This window comes from Muscardinus avellanarius (assembly GCF_963383645.1).
Source record: "Muscardinus avellanarius genome assembly, chromosome: 2".
Taxonomy (NCBI): Eukaryota; Metazoa; Chordata; class Mammalia; order Rodentia; family Gliridae; genus Muscardinus; species Muscardinus avellanarius.
Window position 1 is genome coordinate 36,558,900 of NC_137787.1, and position 19,304 is coordinate 36,578,203.

The window sequence follows — 19,304 nt, forward strand, 5'->3', positions numbered from 1 at the left end:
CCAAGCACGGGGATTACAAGTGTGCGCCACCACTCCCGGCTAATCAGATCTCTTTTTCTGACTCCCCTTCTGTCTCTCCCCAACTTCAAAGGATTCTTGTGATTGATTACCTTAGATCCACCTGGAGTAATTAGGATAATTCCTTATCTGTGGGTCAGCTGATTAGTACTATGTAACCTAACGTTTAGTTAGGAAAGTCACAAATTTCATTTACATTAACATTTACAGTTAGGAAAGTCACAAATTGGGCTTTAAAAAATGGTAGTAGCCAGGTATGGTGGTGCACACCTCTAATTCCGGTTGTTGGGAGGTCGAGACAGGCAGGTCACAGGTTCAAAGCCAGCTTTAGCAACTTTGCAAGGCTCTCAGCAACTTTGTGAGACACTTTTACCAAATAAAAATAAAATAGGGCTGGGGGTGTAGGTCAGAAGTAATTCCCCTGGGTTCTATCCCCAAGGCCCACGCGCGGACACACACACATGCACGCGTGCGCACACACACACACACACACACACACACACACACGGTGGTAAGCTGAGCATGTAATCCCAGTACTTGGGAAGCTGAGACAGAAAGATCTCTGGTTCAAAGCCAATGTCAACAACTTAGACCCTCAACAACTTGAAAAGGCTCTTTCAAAATAAAAAAATAAACTGGGCGTAGTGGTGCACGCTTTTAATCCCTGTGCTTGGGAGGCTGAGACAGGAGGATTGCATTTTCAAAGCCAGCCTCAGCTACTTAGTGAGGCTCTCAGCAACTTAGACCCCTGTTTCCAAATAAAAATAGAAAATAGGTCTGGGAGTATAGCCTAGAGGTAGAAAGCCCCTGGGTTCTACCTCCAGCACCACCAAATATAAATAAAATAAATAATAAATAAATAAATAAAAATAAGAGCCGAGCATGGTGGCGCATGCTTGTAATCCCAGTACTTGGGAGGCTGAGACATGAGGATCGCGCAGATTTGAAGCCAGCCTCAGCTACTTAGTGAGGCTCTCAGCAACTAAGTGAGACCCTGTTTTCAAATAAAATATATAAATAGGTCTGGGAATGTAGCCTGGAGGTAGAAAGCCCCTGGGTTCTATCCTCAGTACCACATACAAAAATAATAATAAAAAAAAGTAAAAAAAATAAGGCTGGTGGTCTAGCCCAGAGGTAGACCTCTGGGTTCAATCCCCATTACCAAAAAAAAAAAAAAAAAAAAAAAAAAAAAGTGGTTAATAAATAATATGGAGCTCATTGATTTAAACACAGGTTAGATATGGCTTCTAAATTTCACTGTAGACCTTGAAACACCTATTTTATGCTGGGTGTTGTGGCGCACACCTATAATCCCAGTACTTGAAAAGCTGATATAGGAGGATTGCAGGCTGGGGAACAGCCTCAGCAAATCTTGAGATTCTCATCAGCCTAGCAAGAGCCTGTTACAAAATAAAAATAATATAGGAGTTGGGGATATTACTTGGGGGTAGAATGACCAAGTTCAATTCCTATACCCCCCCACGTGTTTTACTAAAACTAATTACTATTATGTACAAAGTATAGTAGCACTTAATGATTATACTTATTAAATTAATAACATTTATTAAATTTACCTTTTGTTTACATAGTATCCCTCATCCAACTTTGATTCAACCATTTTCTAAAATAAGCAATAGGTAGAAAGTAATTTCCTCAGATATACAGATGGGAACTGTAAGAATTCACAGGCAACCTGGAGTAAGCAGATGGACCCTAGATCGTGCCTGCAGGGCCAGGTTGTTTTCAGAGAAGTAACCATGCTATTGTCTTTTTGCAGAAAAATCACAAGTCTGGCCCCAGTGTTTTCATGGTCTGCAAAAATAAGACTTCATTGCTTTTATTTTTATGAGTTTTGGTAACCTTAAAAATGTGAATATCTGAGTTGAAATGCATTCAATATTTCTTCCACTTGTTTATTTTTCTATGTCTTGATTTATTCAACATTGAATTTCAAAACAAATGGGTCATGATATTTGTACAGTAATTTCCTTGTAGCTCCTTTCTATTGAATGTGGGTTTTAAAATAGCTTATGTAAAGTTTAAACTTCTTCTAGCCCTTTAGATTATGAAGTATGTTAATCTTGAATTGAGGTTGATTTGGAGAAAATGCTAGTTCCAATAAGTGGATACTTTCTATTTTAGTGATGTAATTTTTTTGTGCATTACTGAAAAACATAAATTAAAACTACCTGAATCTAATACAGTATTAAGGAGATTTTAAAAAATCTCAGTTAACTGATATTTAAGTCTTCACATGTTCCAGAGCATTTAATAAGTAATCTACTGTGTGTGTGTAATTTTTTAACTTAATACATTAATTTTCAGATTGAATTTTCTTCTTTATAATCCAAGACATGCCAGGTGTGGTGGTACACGCTAGTAATCCCTGCGCTTGGGAGGCAGAGACAGGAGGATCGTGCAGGTTCGAAGCCAGTCCTGCTGGCTTAAGAGACCCTGTTTCCAAATAAAATATAAAAAATAGGTCTGGGAGTGTAGCCCGGAGGTAGAAGGGTTCCATCCCCAATACCACCAAAAAAAAAAAAAAAAAAAAAAAAAAAAAAAAAAATCCAAGACAAAAAAAGTTGTTGCCTAGAATAGTACAGATTAATTGTCAGTTGTCTTTTTTTCTTCGACATTACCTTTGATGGTCTACAGGCATTTTTATAAGCTCAGTGGGCAGGCTCAGTCTAGATATTTGACTTTGGCAGGCAAGAGATGAAATAGTTTGAATAGTTTCACTGTGTATTTATTGCTCACTGAATGTACACTTGTTAGAGGGCTGTTCTCCCACTCTCCCATTTTTAAATCTGAGGGATAAAATAGCAAAGCTTTCTTACTCTGCTCCCTGGGCTTGTTTTCCTGTCCAGGTCCTGATACTCTTCGCAAAGAGGGAATGCTTTGGTGATGGAGTGCTCCCCCTGACCGATGGACTCAAAGAAGAAAAGGTAAAATATTTTCTCTTTTTCTGTTATCCTAGGAAAAACACAACAAACAGCTACACATGCCTGCAACTTTCTTCAGTTTAATTTTTTGTTGTTGATGGCTGTTAACATGAGAATAGTTAGTGATATGGTAACTGATTGGTAAAGGAGGAAAAAGCATTAAAACACACAAACACACACCATTAGTGAGACACATAGGAAACCTTAGTAAAGGAAACAATATCTTAATGTATCTTTTTCTTGGAAAGGGATGTAGTTATGTTATGGTCAGTATACACTGACATGAGTTTTATATTCTTTGTGCTAAAGTCATCAGATGGATAGAAATTCTTAGGCTAGAGTATTAAGTATGAAGGATTTTACTGATATCTGTAAAATATCAGTAAAATATCAGGGAGAGTGGGAGAACAGCCCTTTCACAAGTGTACATTCAGTGAGTAATAAATACACAGTGAAACTATATATATATGTATATATATGTGTGTATATATATATTATATATAATATATATATATATATTGTGTGTGTGTGTGTGTGTGTGTGTGTGTGTGTGTGTGTGTGATGGTACTAGGGATTGAACCCAGGGCCATTCTACCTCCAAGCTACACCCCTAGCCCTACTTTATTTTTTGTACTGAAACATGGTCTTGCTAGGTTTATGAGAGTCTCATTACTTGCTGAAGCTGTCCTCAAAACTGTTTTCCTCCTGTCTCAGCCTCCTAAGTACTGAGATTATAGGCATGTGACACTATACCTAGCTATCTGATATAAATTTGATTGCTAAAAAAACTAAATAATGGAAGATAGTATAGAAGTTATTTTAAAAAATGACCTGGCAATTTCACTACTGGGTATACATCCAGAGGAAAGGAAATGAGTGTATTGAAGAGAGATCTGCACTCCCACGCTTACTGCAGTGCTGTTCACCAGAGCCAACGCATGGGATCACCTGTGCCCATGGACAGGTGAATGGATAAAGAAACTGTGGTGTGTGTGCAAAACAGAATATGCACAGCCTTGGCTCAGTATGGGAGGACATGTCTATAACCCCAGCTACTGGGGAGGCTGAGGCAGGATTGGAAGTTCAAGGCCAACCTCAATGACTTTGCAAGCCTTGTCTTAAAATAAAAATCAAAACGGTCTGAGGGTATAGCTCAGTAGTAAAGCATCCCTGGGTTCAGTCCCCAATACTAGAAGGAAAAACACACACACACTCAGTCAAAAAAACAAAAATAGAATCCTGTTATTTGAAGCAATATGGCTGAAATTGGAGGATGTTATATTAAGTGAAGTAAGCTAGACAGAAAGATTAAATACCAGATGTTTTTACTTATATGTGTAAGCCAACAAGTTGATTTAAGTAGAGAGTAGATAAGATTGGGTACATTCTGGGTGGTACAGCCAGACACTTAGAGAGTAGACTAGTGATACCAGAGGTTGGGAGGGTCAGGGTGGGGGAAATAGAAGACTTAATGGACATAGGAGAGCCAGGCGTGGTGGGACACGCTTGTAATTCCAGCATTCGGGAGGCTGAGACGGGAGGATCATGGTTCGCGGACAGCCTCAGCTACTTAGTGAGGCCCTCTGCAACTCAGTGAGACCCAGTTTCAAAATAAAGAATAAAAAATAGGGCAGGGGGTATAGCTCAAAGTTCCATCCCCAGACCTGCAAAAAAAAAAAAAAAAAAGAAAAAGAAAAAAGAAAGAAAAAAAAATGGACACAGGAATACATTTAGAATGCTTTGTAGTGTGTTTGCATACACACATATACAAGTAACTGAAAATTGAATCCAGGAACCTTCTACCTCTGAGCTGTACCCCAATCCTTTTTATTTTTTATTTTGGAACACAATTCCCCAAGTTGCTCAGGCTGACCCTGACCCTGCAATCCTCCTATCTCAGCTTCCCAAGTTTGGGATTATAGGTATGTGTCACCATGCCCAATTTAGAAATAAAGATGCTTAAAATTTTTAAATAGCAATTGTAGGTTTAAATTCAGCATAAAATGAAATAGGGATTTTATTCTTCTTGTCTTTCTCAAATGCTTTTTACATTATAAACTAAATTTTAAAATGAAACTACAACTTGGGATGTTATAACTTTAATATTTAGGTATTATATCTTTAATATTTAAATAAGGTGTTAATATATTGAGAAGTTAGAATCTTGCAATTTTATGCTACCAAATCATAAAATTCCACAAATAGCCCAGATTTTTGTTATTCTTTAGAGATATATAATCTATGGGTTTAAATTATCCTTAAGCCTTTTATATAAATGGTTATTTTATCTTGGTTTTTGTGTCATAACAAAACTATAATCTGGGTGATAATTAGATTATTTGACCCAGTCATTCATGTGCTGGTAAAAGATATGGTTTCATGAAAACTATGAAGAACAAAAGATACAGTTCTGTATTACATGAATGATTTCTTTCTTTTCTCTTCCTCCTCCTTTTTTTTTTTTTTTTTTTTTTTTTTTTTTTTTTTTTTTTTTTTATGTTTGTAGCTCAACAGAGGCAGAAGGATCCAAAGAGAGAGGCCTGGTCCATGTCTGGCAGGCAGGATCCTTTTCCATCACACCAGAGAGATTGCCAGGCTGGGGAGGAAAGACTGTTCTTCAAGCAGCCCTTGGAGTGAAACATGGAATTCTTTTGACTGAAGGTATTGACAAGAATGGCTTAACAAATGCTAACTGAAATGCTAATAAATTTCCTGAGTATGTAAGACCAGGTAAGAGAGTTATAGTAGGGATTCTCATTAAAGTTTCCTGAAGCTTATACCTTTTTGTTTTCAAAATATGTTCTTGCTTTATAAGAAATCACATTAGTTCTTAAATTTGAGAGATTCTGTTAACTAGAATAAAAGGGAGAATTGTGGTTTCTGAGTTCTAAGTTTCCACACAACTGGCTGGAACTCATGTTCTTGTGCCTAACTTCCTGAGTAGTTGGGATTCCCGGCGCAGCACTGTCCCCGCGAGATGCCATTCATCCCAGTGGCTGTTTGTCAACTCAATCATGGCAAATTGGATTTGGACCAGAACTGCCATTGAGTTCACTAATTTGTAAACTTCTCTGTGTTAAAGAATGTTTTAGTATTTTCCTTCTAGGCACTAAGGAAAGACAAACTCTAGGAAATAAAGCATGATCTAGTTTTGGAGGTTTTGTGGAATAAACATAGATTTCTTTCTAATATCATTTTTATTGTAATAATATATCTCATATTATTTAACACTTTGGGAAAAGCCTTATTTTAAAAATGTGAACTATATTTAATACCTGCCCTCTGGACTTCAAAATATATAGTTCTCACTGTCATTGTTATTGTTTTGAATAAAATATTTGGAACATCTCACTTAGATATTTGGAAAACCTTCACTAAGATATTTGGAGCCTGTCCTGAATAATATTTTTAAAATCTAGAATCATATCTACAAAAATGGCATAACCAAGGGAAAACTTTTTAAAATATATAAATAGTCTCTCATTGTTCACATCATTTAAGCAATATCCTAGTATTGTCAAATTTACAGAAAACATTCTCATCTCAGCTGGGGGATGTGTAGCTCAGTGGTAGAGCCTGTGGTTAAGCAGGTACAAGGACCTGGGATCAATTCCAGTGCCCCTCTCCAAAAAAAAAAAAAAAAAAAAAAAACCAAATAAAAAAATCTCATCTCACACAATGTACTGCTTGAAACAAACAGCACAAAGATCCCCAGTGCCATCCTTTCCAGGAGAGGACTGAACTGATGGAGTGCTAGAACTTTTCAAGATTCTTTGTCTCTATTAAATTTGACCACTAGCTCATAATTCAGTGAAGATTCTTTATTGGTGCATATTTTTGATGTTTTTCAGGTTAAAAATAAAATGGTGGAGATTCTAGATGTTCATTTCTTTGCAATATTGCTCTTGGTAGTAGAATAATGTTAGTTGAAAGAGTTAGTATACTATTGCAACGTTAATGCTCTCTTCTAAATATATTGTTTTATTACTTGGGAGAAAAATTTTAAAGATCTTAATCTTAACATTTTCTTTCTCCCTTCCTTCCTTCTTTCTTTTCTTCCTTCCCTCCCTCCTTCCTGGTACTGGGGATTGAACCCAAGGGCATTCTAGTTCTGAGCCCCCAGCCCTTTCTGTTTTTTTTTATTTTGAAACAGGGTCTTGTTAAGTTGCAGAGGCTGGCCCTGAACCTGTGATCTTCCTACCTCAGCCTCCCAAGTACAGGCGTGTACCACCATGCCTGGTTAAGCTCGTTTTCTTGGTATCCAAAATAAATTCTAATAAAAGTTTCTATCTTCCTTCTTGTCACTGTTGTGTTCTTCCTTGTGTAGGTGTTGTGATGAGTTGATTTGAGTGTATATTTGCCATATTTAATAGATCAGTGATAAAGCTTACCCCCCCATACTTTTCAATCATCAATTGCTGCCTTGTGGGGAAAACACATTAATTTAAAAAAACATATGGGTATGTCTCATGTTTTGGAAAAGAAGGGATAGTGGATTTGGTTCAATATTTTTCAAAACCCCTGGTCAAATCTTTGTTCCATTTGAATTTTTGGCCAGCATGGATCATATACACATGCTCTCAAACTCTTATAATACTTCAATAAAATTCAGATTTGCAAGTATACCTGGACACAAATATGTTATTGGCACTTATGTACCCAACTCAGTGGTCCGTTTCATTTTAATTCTAAAGCCAGTCAGTCATTTGTTACTGTTTTGCTTTTTTTTTGTTAGGAGGATATTCTTTTTAAACAAATCTCACCTCAGAAAGACTATCTATTATCTACTACACAATCTATATGTAACATTTAAGAATTAAATATGGTATGATGTGCATCTTGTTATCTCTGATGCCTTTTATACAACCTAGACACATAAAGCTAATTTTCTAGTTTGGGCCAAAATGACTCTTTAATATTTTTGTTTTCGTTGTGTAATTATCTGCTGTCATGGCTTGTTTAGTAGTAGTAGATGTTGTAGACATAAGTGGATGTGTCAGCCTTGTCTTCTGCTTATTTTATCTTGACGTGGTTATTGTTTTGTCTTTGAATATTTGGAATCTGCTTCTGTAGCAGCCTATAATGCCAGCCTTTAGTAGTGGATGCATGCCAGGAGTTTCAGAATGAAGCTAAAGGAAAGAGTAGTAATGACCTTCATTTGAAAGTAAACTGCAATTTGTAAATTCTCATTAGAGTACAGAATTTTAAAAAGATGTTGTGTTAGAATATGAATAAATATGAAATACTGTAAGCTCGAACTAAATCTCTATGACTATACTTTTGAAAAAAATTAACCACTTCCGGGAAGATGGCGACCGAGAAAAGCGGGGCTTAAGAGCCCCGCTAACAACAAATATCCATTACCACAAAATCAGCGCCTTTCAAAGCCAGAAAACAACATCACCAGAGAAACAAAAAAAAATCACCAGGCTCCAGAGAGAAAGCGGACTGAGAACAGAGCCACAGAGGAGATCCTCACGCCCGAGGACGCGGCAGACGCGGCAGCAGCGCCATACTGCCGGCGAATTCACGGGACGGCCACAGCAAGCCGAGGGGAGCCGCTGCGGAACAGCCAGGCGGGATTTCTCGGCGCAGAGGACATCTAAAGCTCCCAGTGTCTGAGCTCAGCACACGCTGCAGGGATTCAGAGTGGAAATCAAAACCAAGAAAAAAAAAACGCCAGCCCAACAGCCGAGGGCGTAGCAGCGGCGCCATATTGCCACCGGCGGCAGCAGCACCGAATTCACTACAGCTACATCTGCGTACTCAAGAACAGTGAGTCAAATTGCAGGCCACAGAGGAGAAATCCAAGTACTGTACTCACTGGGACTTGACCCAGTGGGAGAGGGGTGGTGGCAGAGATATCACACCATAGGAGAACGTGCAACCTGGCACCCCCCACGGTCTAAAGCAGCCTCTATCGACTCTCTGGGTCGGAGACTCTGTGATACAACCCAGTAAAGGAGTAGTGGGGTCTGAGATACTACTGACTCGAGATCCAGAGCACCTTAAGTGAAGTCATAGTGACCCAAGGGAAGAACCCAGAGAAGGCACAAACTTCCGAAATCATGGGAAAGAGGAATAATACTGGAGCAATGAATGCTCACAACCCCACAACATCAGAACCTGATAAAACAGAAAATCAGAGATTTCTAGAAGATCAAATCAGGAAAATAACTGTAGAAATAATAGAGGTGCTTCGAAAAGAACTCAGAGAGAGCCAAAAACAGATAAAGGATGCAATTAATGAAGTAAAGGCCTCAATTCAAAGCACAAACAACCGATTAGACCACATGGAGAACAGAATCTCGCTCTTAGAAGATGATCATTCCAAAAATGAACGCATAGTTTCTAATCTAGGAAAAAATATCCGACAGCAGGAATCTGATATTGAAGAAATATGGGCCCATTTTAAGAGAGCTAACCTAAGAATAATTGGAATAGAGGAGGGAAAAGAAAGTGAAACTAAAGGGATCAACAATCTCTTCAAGGAAGTAATAGCAGAAAATTTTCCAGACATAGAGCAAGAGGTCGATACGCAGGTCCAGGAAACTTATAGAACTCCCTTTAGACAGGATCGGAGAAGAGGATCCCCACGCCACATAATTGTCAAAATGACCAATGTGGAAGCCAAGCAGAGAATCTTAAAGGCAACAAAAGCAAAGGGCCAAGTGACATTCAGAGGCAAACCAATTAGAATCACTCCAGACTTCCCAAACCAAGTTATGAGAGCCAGAAGGGCTTGGAGTAACATATTCCCAATTTTGAAAGAAAACAACTTCCAGCCAAAAATTTCCTACCCAGCAAAACTTTCTATCAAATTAGATGGAGAAATAAGAAGCTTCCATGACAAACAGAAACTGAAGGAATTTATGTCTTCAAAACCAGCACTAGAGAAAATACTCAAAGAGATTAACTACAAAGAAGAAATAGGTAACACACATCAGAACTAGAGAAACAAGATTTTCCATCCAACAGACAACTAAGATTGGTTATCTGTGGAGATTCATTATTTATGTTAGTCTGTTACCTATCTCTAAAGGGTATTGTTTGCCTTTATTGTTGTTAATTTTTAGGATTTCTAGTTGGAATATACCTTCAGATATAGCATTTTGAAATATTTTATCCCATTCTATTAGTAACTGTTAACTCTGTTTACATTGTCTTTGGATATACAATATGTTTTTTATTTTTTAGGGAGTTTGTATACTCTTCTGTTGCCTGTGCCATTGAAATCATAACCAAGAAATCACTGCCAATTTCAATGTTGTGAGGTTTTATGACCCAGATTTTCTCCTAAAAGTTTATAGTCTTAAGATTTATATTTAGGTCTTTTATCTATTTTGAGTTAATATTTGTATATGGGATTAGGTAAGGGTCCAATTTTATTCTTTTCCATGTAATTATTATGTTTCAACAATATTTAGTTAAAAGATTATTATTTCTACCACCAAATGTTCGTGGAAACCTTGTCAAAAATAACTTGACAATATAGGGAAGAATTTAGGTCTAGGCTTTTATTTAACTCCAAAGGTTTATATATCTGCCTTTAGAATAGTACTACACTGTTTCAATTATTGTAGATTTATATGGTTTGAAATCAGAAAATATATATCTTCTAGCTTTGTTCTTTTTCAAGATCGATGTGGGTACCTAGAGTCCATATTCCATATTAGGATAGATTTTTTTTTTCTGAAAAATAAATATATAAATATATGATAGTTTCACCTAAAAAATAGAAAAAAAATAGATTCTCTGGTAAGAAAGAAAGCAAAAAGAAATATTGAAATGTTATCTTTAAGTCATCAAAAGCTTGGTATCAGACAAATGAAACTGTTATATGAGATTATCATTTTTAATTTTGGATAAATTGCTATAATACTAGATGTCAACTACTAAGCCAAGCATAGGAGGGGGGGATAGGGAGAGAACGGGGTGGGGATCGGGTGGGGGCTGAATGGGCAATGTGTGCATGTATGTCTACAAAAGTATGTATCCCACTATGATGTATGAATACAGTGCACCAATTAAAAATAAATATGAAAAAAAAAGAAAAGAAAAAAATTAAAATCCTGTTTTGTTAAGTCTAAAGGGGACTACAAGTTTGCTGATAAAATATCTAGTTAACTCACTAACATTCTTCTTTTCTTTGTTTATACCTTCAGATGGTGAGGTCTACAGCTTTGGGACCCTTCCCTGGAGAAGTGAACCAGCAGAAATTTGTCCAAGTAGTCCCATTCTAGAAAATGCCCTGGTTGGGCAATATGTTGTTACTGTGGCAACTGGGAGCTTTCACAATGGAGCGGTGACAGAAAGTGGCGTAGTGTACATGTGGGGGGAGAATTCTGCAGGCCAGTGTGCAGTAGCTAACCAGCAGTACGTGCCAGAACCGAATCCTGTCAGCATTTCGGATTCTGACACCAGTTCTTTGTTGGCAGTCAGGATTTTGCAGCTGGCATGTGGTGAGGAGCACACCCTGGCACTGTCAATAAGCAGAGAGATTTGGGCATGGGGTACCGGTTGCCAGTTGGGTCTTATCACAATGACCTTCCCAGTGACAAGGCCGCAGAAGGTAGAGCATCTTGCTGGGCGAGTGGTGCTGCAGGTCGCCTGTGGTGCTTTCCACAGCCTTGCGCTGGTGCAGTGCCTCCCTTCCCAGGATCTGAAGCCGGTCCCCGAAAGGTGCAACCAGTGCAGCCAGCTCCTCATTACTATGACTGACAAAGAGGACCATGTGATTATATCCGACAGCCACTGTTGCCCGTTAGGTGTAACACTGTCAGAGTCCCAGGCAGAAAACCAGGCCAGCGCTGCCATCAGCCCCTCCACCGAGACCCTTGACAGTCAGGGAGAAGTGTTTGAGAACACTCCTGGAGAAACTGATGTTCCTGTGGCCCCCGAAGCGAATGTGGGAAATGTTAAGTCCGCAAGTGGCGATCCCGTTTCCTCTGAACATAACATCATGGGAACAACTGAAATTTCTTCTGCCAGAAACATGCCGACATACCCAGACACCCAGGCAGTGAAGGAGTACTTGCAGAAACTGTCTGATCACTCAGGAGGGGAGGACACAGAGAATGCTGAAAAGCCAGTGCCATCTCAGGTACCTGCTCAGTATTGTAAAGGTATTTTGGAGTTGAACTGTATGAGCTTTCCTCTAGAGACTTTGAAATGCTAAGTCTTGGTAATGATATATTTTATAAGTTTGACTATAATTCTGTTTTTAAGAAAAGAACCTGTTATCAATTAAAAGTCACTCTTGTTGGGCGTGGTGGTACACACTTAAAATCCCAATACTTGGAATACTGAGACAGGCGGATTGCAGGTTCGAGGACAGCCTCAGCAAGAAGTGAGACTTGCATCAACCTAGTGAGATCCTGTTTCCAAATAAAAGCAAAATAGGGCTGAGGGTGTAGTTTGGAGGTAGAATGCCCCTGGGTTCAATTCCCAGTGACACACACACACACACACACACACACACACACACACACACACACACTAAAAAAAAATCACTCTTATGTTCAAGTTCTGTGCCTATATGATGAAAGATGTCATGCTGCACTTATTTTGAAAGTAGAAAATCCCATTTTTTTTCTTGTTAGTTTCCCCTTCCTCCCACCATGGCTGAGGTTCTGAATTTTGGTGGGCCCCTGAGTATTTTAATGTAACAGAACTATATATTCACAGATTTGTCCAAGTTTTGTATTGAAATTTCTTTGCTTTAGTAAGAAAGGCTGCTAGGAGTCAGATCCTTCCATTTGTAAGTACATGTATAGAAACTTATAGGCATTTCATGGCATTTTGCGTTTTCTTTAGCTATAGCTATGGTCCTTACTAGGAGTGGGGGGAGGGAGTAGCTCAGCAGTGCTCGCCTAGCTTGTGCAAGGCTCTGATTTGATCCTTAGTACAGTGCCTGAGGGGACAAGTTTTTTTTTTTTTTTTCTCTTTCAACCAGATATACTTGAAAGTATATCTCACTTTTGTGAAATAAATCAAAGTATTTTTGGTTGACCAGTACTCCTAAAATTATATCTTTAATCAAAATTTAATCTTAAATCTTATATTTTGTTTTCTTTATTTACTTACTGTATTTTTAAATACAATGGGAAGACTCAGAACAATAATTTAAGGTATTTATAAGGTCGACTCCTCCCATGCTGTGGATCAAACTCAGGGAGTCCAGGGCCACACACATACACACAGGCAAATATGTACCACTGAGTCATCCTCCTAGCCCCAAGGTAAGCATGTGACTTTCTTCTACTTTAGAAGAAGGAAGGTAAGAACCCCTTAAAATAGTCACTACTACATACCATCACTGCTTTTGCTACAAGATTTCATAAAGACATGGTGGAAATAGTGATATTACTTCTTCTGAACAAGTTATAATGTATATATAAAGTTATATATACAACAAAGAAGTAATAGGGTTTTTATTTATCTTTTATATGGTATATTTTTATTTTTTGACTAATTATTGTTTTTTAGTACTGAGCATTAAACAGGGTCTCACCAAGTTTCCCAAGCTGGCCTTGAACCTGTGATCTTCTTGCCTCAGCTCCCCAGTAGCTGGTTTGCACCACCATGCCCTGCTGTTAGCTTTTAGTTAGAGACTACTCACTTGCACAGAAATAGCTCTTCTGAATTTAATTCAACAAAATGTAGTGAGTACTATTACAGGTCAGACACTGTACTAGGCACCAGGATTTAGTTCTTTTAAGAAGCAAATGTTAAAACAATTTGTATTTTTCTTTTTGGTCCTGGAGACTGAACCAAGGACCTCATGAATGCCTAGTAGGCTCTCTACAACTGAGCTACACCCCCAGTCCTGGATTGGTTTTTAACTCAGGAATATAGAGCAAAGATACTTTTTGTATCTTTGGGTAGAATGAGAAGCAAATACTTCATTGTAACTATGCTTACATACAAAAAATTGTGTGTGTGTGTGTGTGTGTGTGTGTGTGTGTGTGTGTATTAGGTATATTTAATGACTTTTTTTTAGTAATAATGGTGTTTGTTAGTTTAGAGTTGGTTTCAACTTGCTTTTCACTAAGATATTAGAAAACTTTAGCTTTGCTTTTTATTAAGCCTATGAGTCACAGTGTGAACATTGATTCCAGATGCTTAATTATTAACCTGTCATATACACTCTCTGTGGTAACAAGAGCAAAGGTAATCCTTCAGCTTGTCTAGTTCATGGGTGATGGAAAATAACTCATTGATAAGGTAGCAGATAGACTTGAACATAATATAATTTGGGAGATGTTGAGTTAGAGAACTAGCATATTTTTTCTGCCCTTCTATCATATATCTGAATTTTCATTTGTAAAGTAATTTAAGAGAAGCCTTTTCTTCACAAAATCTTTTTTTCATGTTATCTCTGAATAGCAATCTGTATAAATTTTCTTAAAAATAATCAGTAATAAAGCTTGGATTTCTTTTCAACCTCCTACTTAGGCTATCCTAACATACCTTACATGAAAGCTGGTGTTTTTTATACGTTCCTTCCCATCTCCGTTTTTCTTATAATTTTATTAAAGCAGTCAGAGCTTCTTTCTTTCTTTCTTTCCTTCCTTCTTTCTTTCTTTCTTTCTTTCTTTCTTTCTTTCTTTCTTTCTTTCTTTCTTTTTTTGCGGGTCTGGGGATGGAACCCAGGGGCATTCAACCTCAGAGTTACACCCCCTGCCCTATTTTTTTATTCTTTATTTTGAAACAGGGTCTCAACTAAGTTGAGGAGGGCCTCACTAAGAAGCTGAGGCTGTCCATGAACCATGATCCTCCGGTCTCAGCCTCCCAAATGCTGGGATTACGAGCATGCGCCACCACACCCAGCTAGAGTTTATTTCTAAATGCCATGAAAAAATACAACACCCAGACAAAAGGAAGTACTTTATTTATTTAGTGGTATTGGGGGTTGAACTCAGGAGCATTCTGTCTCCATTCTTGAAACAAGGAACATTCTACTTCCAAGCTTTCCATTCTACCTCCAAGCTCCCGGCTTTATTTTATTTTTATTTTGAAACAGAGTCTCACTAAGTTGATGAGTCTCACTACTTGTTGAGGCTGTCCTCAAACCTGAAAACATTCTGTCTCAGCCTTCCAAGTATTATGACTACAGGCATGTGCCACTATGCCTCGCTTATGGAAGTACTTTTGATAAGGAACTGTAGTTTGAGTACCATTTCTATATAATGTATTAACTCTGTGATGAAGAGGTGGTACCCAGGCTGGTGTGGTGGCACACACTTGTAACCCAAGCACTTGGGAGGCTGAGATGGGGGATCTGTGGCCAGCATCAGCTACTTAGTGAGGCTCTTTGCAACATAGTGAGACTCTTTCAAAATAAAGAATAAAAAGTAGCGCTGGGGATGTAGCCCAGAGGTCAAATGCCGTGGGTTCAATCCCCAGTACTGCACAAAAAAATAAGAGAGAGATGGTACCCTTAAGTTGGAGATGCAGGCTTCTTTTGTTTTAGATTTCTATATGCAAATAGAATAAAGGTTAAACTTTCTTCTTATTGATCACTTGTTTAATTAGGTAATATATTCTAATTTTTTTTATGTGTGAATATTTTAGCCTCTTGTGGAAGAAGTGGTTCCTAATCTTCACAGCCCACCAACCACAAGCACCTCAGCGCTCAACAGCCTGGTAGTGTCATGTGCATCTGCTGTTGGCGTGAGAGTGGCTGCTACCTATGAAGCTGGGGCCATGTCTCTTAAGAAAGTTATGAACTTTTATAATACTGCCCCTTGTGAAACTGGAGCTCAGGCAGGCAGTAGTTCCATAGGCCCAGAAGGTCTGAAAGATAGCAGAGAAGAACAGGTTAAACAGGAATCAATGCAAGGAAAGAAAAGTTCAAGTCTCGTGGATATCAGAGAAGAAGAATCAGAGGGAGGCAGTCGGAGACTCTCCCTGCCTGGATTGTTGTCACAAGGTAAGGAAATCGTCTGGTTTGTGAATCAACTTCTGGTGAATCCTGGATGTTCCAAATATCACATGCTGTATTAGAATAAACTCAGTTTCCTAATGAATGAAGCTGACATACTCAAATGCCAGCGTCTGTTTAATGGTGGCTTACTAAAACGGTAACTATGCTAACTTTGCTAACTATGGAACATAGCTGTTTCTTGACGTCTGCTTCTGCCTGTGAACCTTATTATGAACCCTATTTTATTGTTCTGGAATGTAGCAGTCGCCTTTTTTCCTAATTGGGACCTTTACTCCAGATGAGGCGCTGCAGAGGTGAGCAGTAGAGAAGTAAAGAATTCCTATGTACTTGACCTAAAAGAAGATGTCATTTTTAATCTTCAAGAAGAGAAAGCAGGACTCTGAAGTGTTTAGTGTGTATGTTAATATCTGCGAAGCATCACCAGACCAGGAGTTGTCAAATTGTTTCTTTTTTTCTTTTTCTTTCTTCTTCTTCTTCCTCTTCTTCTTCTTCTTCCTCCTCCTCCTCCTCCTCCTCCTCTTCTTCTTCTTCTTCTTCTTCTTCTTCTTCTTCTTCTTTTCTTTCTTTCTTTCTTTCTTTCTTTCTTTCTTTTTTTGGTGTGTGTGTGTGTGTGTGTGTGTGTGTGTGTGGTACTGGGAGTAGAACCCAGGGGCCCTCTACCACCAGCCTATACTCCCAGACCTATTTTATACTGTATTTGGAAACATGATTTGTAGGTTATACAGTCTCTGTAACAACTACTCAGCTATGCTATTGTTACATAAAAACAACTGTAAACATTTTGTAAATGAATGCGCAAGGCTGTAGAGCCAGCCTTGGTGGCACACTCCTGTAATCTAGTACTTGGGAAGCTGAAACAGGAGGATCACAGGTTGGAAGTTATCCACAGCAACTTAGTGAGGTCCTCCACAACTTAGCAAGAATGTTTCCAAATAAAAAATAAAATAGGACTGGGAGTGTAGCCTGAAGGTAGAAGGCCCCTGGGTTCTCTCTTGGCCCATGAGCAAATAATTTTCCAACCCCTACTTTCTGCTATTTTATTCAAAGCTCCAAAATTAAGAATCCTATGCTGTACTAAAACTTACCTTTTCTGTTCTGCCCCTATTCCCTACATTAATTCTGCTACCTGCAGTCTCTTGTGCCTCTTGAGACTTACCCTGCCTCCTGAGTCTCATTGCCACTGTTTTTGTTTTGTTTTGTTTTTTTCTTTCTTTCTTTCTTTCTTTCTTTCTTTCTTTCTTTCTTTCCCTTTTTTCTTTCTTTCTTTTTTTTTTTTGGTAGTACCTGGGGTTTCTGGAAACCCTTCTACTTCCAGGCTACACTCCCAGACCCATTTTTCTTTTCTTTTTTTTTTTTTTTTGGTGGTACTGGGGGTGGAACTCAGAGGCTTTCTACCTCTGGGCAATACTCCCAGACCTATTTTATATTTTATTTGGAGACAAGGTCTCACTACATTGCTGAGAGCCTCACTAAGTAGCTGAGGCAGGCTTTGATCCTCCTGTCCCAGATCCATTTTTTAATATTTTTATTTGGAAACAGGGTCTCTTAAGCCAGCGAGGCTGGCTTCGAACCTGCGTGATCCTCCTGTCTCTGCCTTCCAAGCACGGGGATTACAAGCGTGCGCTACCATGCCCGGCGTTAAGTATATATATTTTTGAGGTCTTGCCATCACCAGACCAGGAGTTGTCAAATTATTTCTATAAAGACCTATAGAGAAATATTTTATGATTTGTAGGTCATAAAGTCTCTGTGACAACTACTCAGCTATGCTATTGTTACATAAAAGCTACTGTAAGCCAGGTTTGGTGGCACAGGCTTGTCATCCCAGCATTCAGGAGGCTGAGACAGAGGATTGTGGTTTGCGGACAGCCTCAGATACTTAACTGAGGCCTTCCACAACTTATTGAGACCCTGTTTCAAAGTAAAGAATAAAAAAAAAAAAAATAGGGCAGGGGATGTAGCTCAGAGGTCTAAGGTGCCTGGGTTCCATCCCAGACCCGCAAAAAAAAAAAAAAAAAAAAAAAGCAAGCACCTGGAAACATTTTGTAAATGAATGAGCAAGGCTTTAGAGCCAGGCTTGATGGCACAGAATAATCTTTTTTTTTTTCAGGTCATTAGATCATATGAAGTACATGGTCTCAGTAATATACTTGCATCTTTTTTTGTGTGTGGTAATGGGGATGGAAGCCAGGGGCAGTCTACCTCTGAGCTACACCACCAGCCCCATTTTTTATTCTTTATTTTGAAACAGGGTCTCACTGAGTTGCAAAGGGCCTCACTAAGTAGCTGAGGCTGTCCTGGAACTGCGATCCTCCTGTCTCAGCCTCCCAAATGCTGAAGTTACAAGCATGTGCCACCATACCTGGCTACATACTTGCATCTAAACATTCAGTTTTACTTAGTAACCTAAAGTATATTTAGAAACATTTTATGCATGCTCTCTTCTCTTTAAAAAATTATTTGCAATACATCTGTGAGGAAGCTTCAGGAAGTTATGTTTGAGTCTCTATGCTTACTAAAAAATGGTACATTCACCAGAAAAGATGCTGATCTTAGGCATGGTGATCACTTTGTTGTGGCCCACAAGTTCATGACTTAAGTTCATGAACGTCTAGGTCCACGTTCATCAATTCAATTTGATGATTTTTTAAAAAAGTTTATCTTGCCACCAAATTGGTGTACGAAGTTTGCATAGTGTTATATGTATTTATATAATTTTAAATGTTATAAAATGGCAGCATTCCTTCAAAGATACTTTAACTTCTCTACAAAATAATTTGAAAGATACGTGCAAAATACAAACTTTTTTTTTCCTGTACTGGGCATTGAACCCAGAGACTTTCACCTCCCATCTACACCCCCAGACTTATTTTTATACTTTATTTTGAAACAGGGCCTCACTAAGTTGTAGAGGACCTCACTAAGTAACTGAAGCTGGCTATGAACCTGCGATCCCCGTCTCAGTTTCCCAAGTACTGGGATTACAAGCAGGTGCCACCACGTCTGGCTCAAAAGCTTTTTAATACTAACTTTTCATAAAATTTTTTCTACTGTAGAAATTAAAAACCTTTATATCTAAAATGAGTTTTTAAGATTATTCATTGTATATTTGAACTTAGACCTTTGCTTAGAAAGGCCTAACTTTAACTCTGCTTTGAATTTTATTCAGCATATTCTTTAGAATTACAGGTTCTGCAAGATGTCACTAGATGTTACACAGAAAAAGATTCTCTGGCCAAATGTTTGGCAGCAGGGCTGGGTTAAACAAATTTAAACAGGGCTCTTAATCACAGGACTTGTCAGTACTCTCTGCACGCTAATATATTTGAATCTCAGCAGGGGTGATAATGGGAGGATTGAAGTTACCAAACTCATTTGACTATTAAGTCCCATTT

The 19,304-nt window shown here is 38.4% G+C and overlaps 1 protein-coding gene across 2 annotated transcripts in view; it reads left to right on the forward strand.

The window, feature by feature from the left end:
- Positions 1-2,943: 2,943 nt before the first annotated feature.
- The window catches only part of ALS2 (alsin Rho guanine nucleotide exchange factor ALS2), a gene marked incomplete at both ends in the record, with an annotated part of 77,831 nt that continues 61,470 nt past the window's right edge, over positions 2,944-19,304 (forward strand). For both annotated transcript variants that reach the window (XM_080689074.1, XM_080689075.1), the window contains 4 exons: positions 2,944-2,963; positions 5,467-5,621; positions 11,126-12,063; positions 15,537-15,894. In XM_080689074.1, coding sequence (XP_080545200.1) covers positions 2,944-2,963; positions 5,467-5,621; positions 11,126-12,063; positions 15,537-15,894 — 1,471 coding nt within the window. The remainder of the gene's footprint in view (positions 2,964-5,466; positions 5,622-11,125; positions 12,064-15,536; positions 15,895-19,304) is intronic.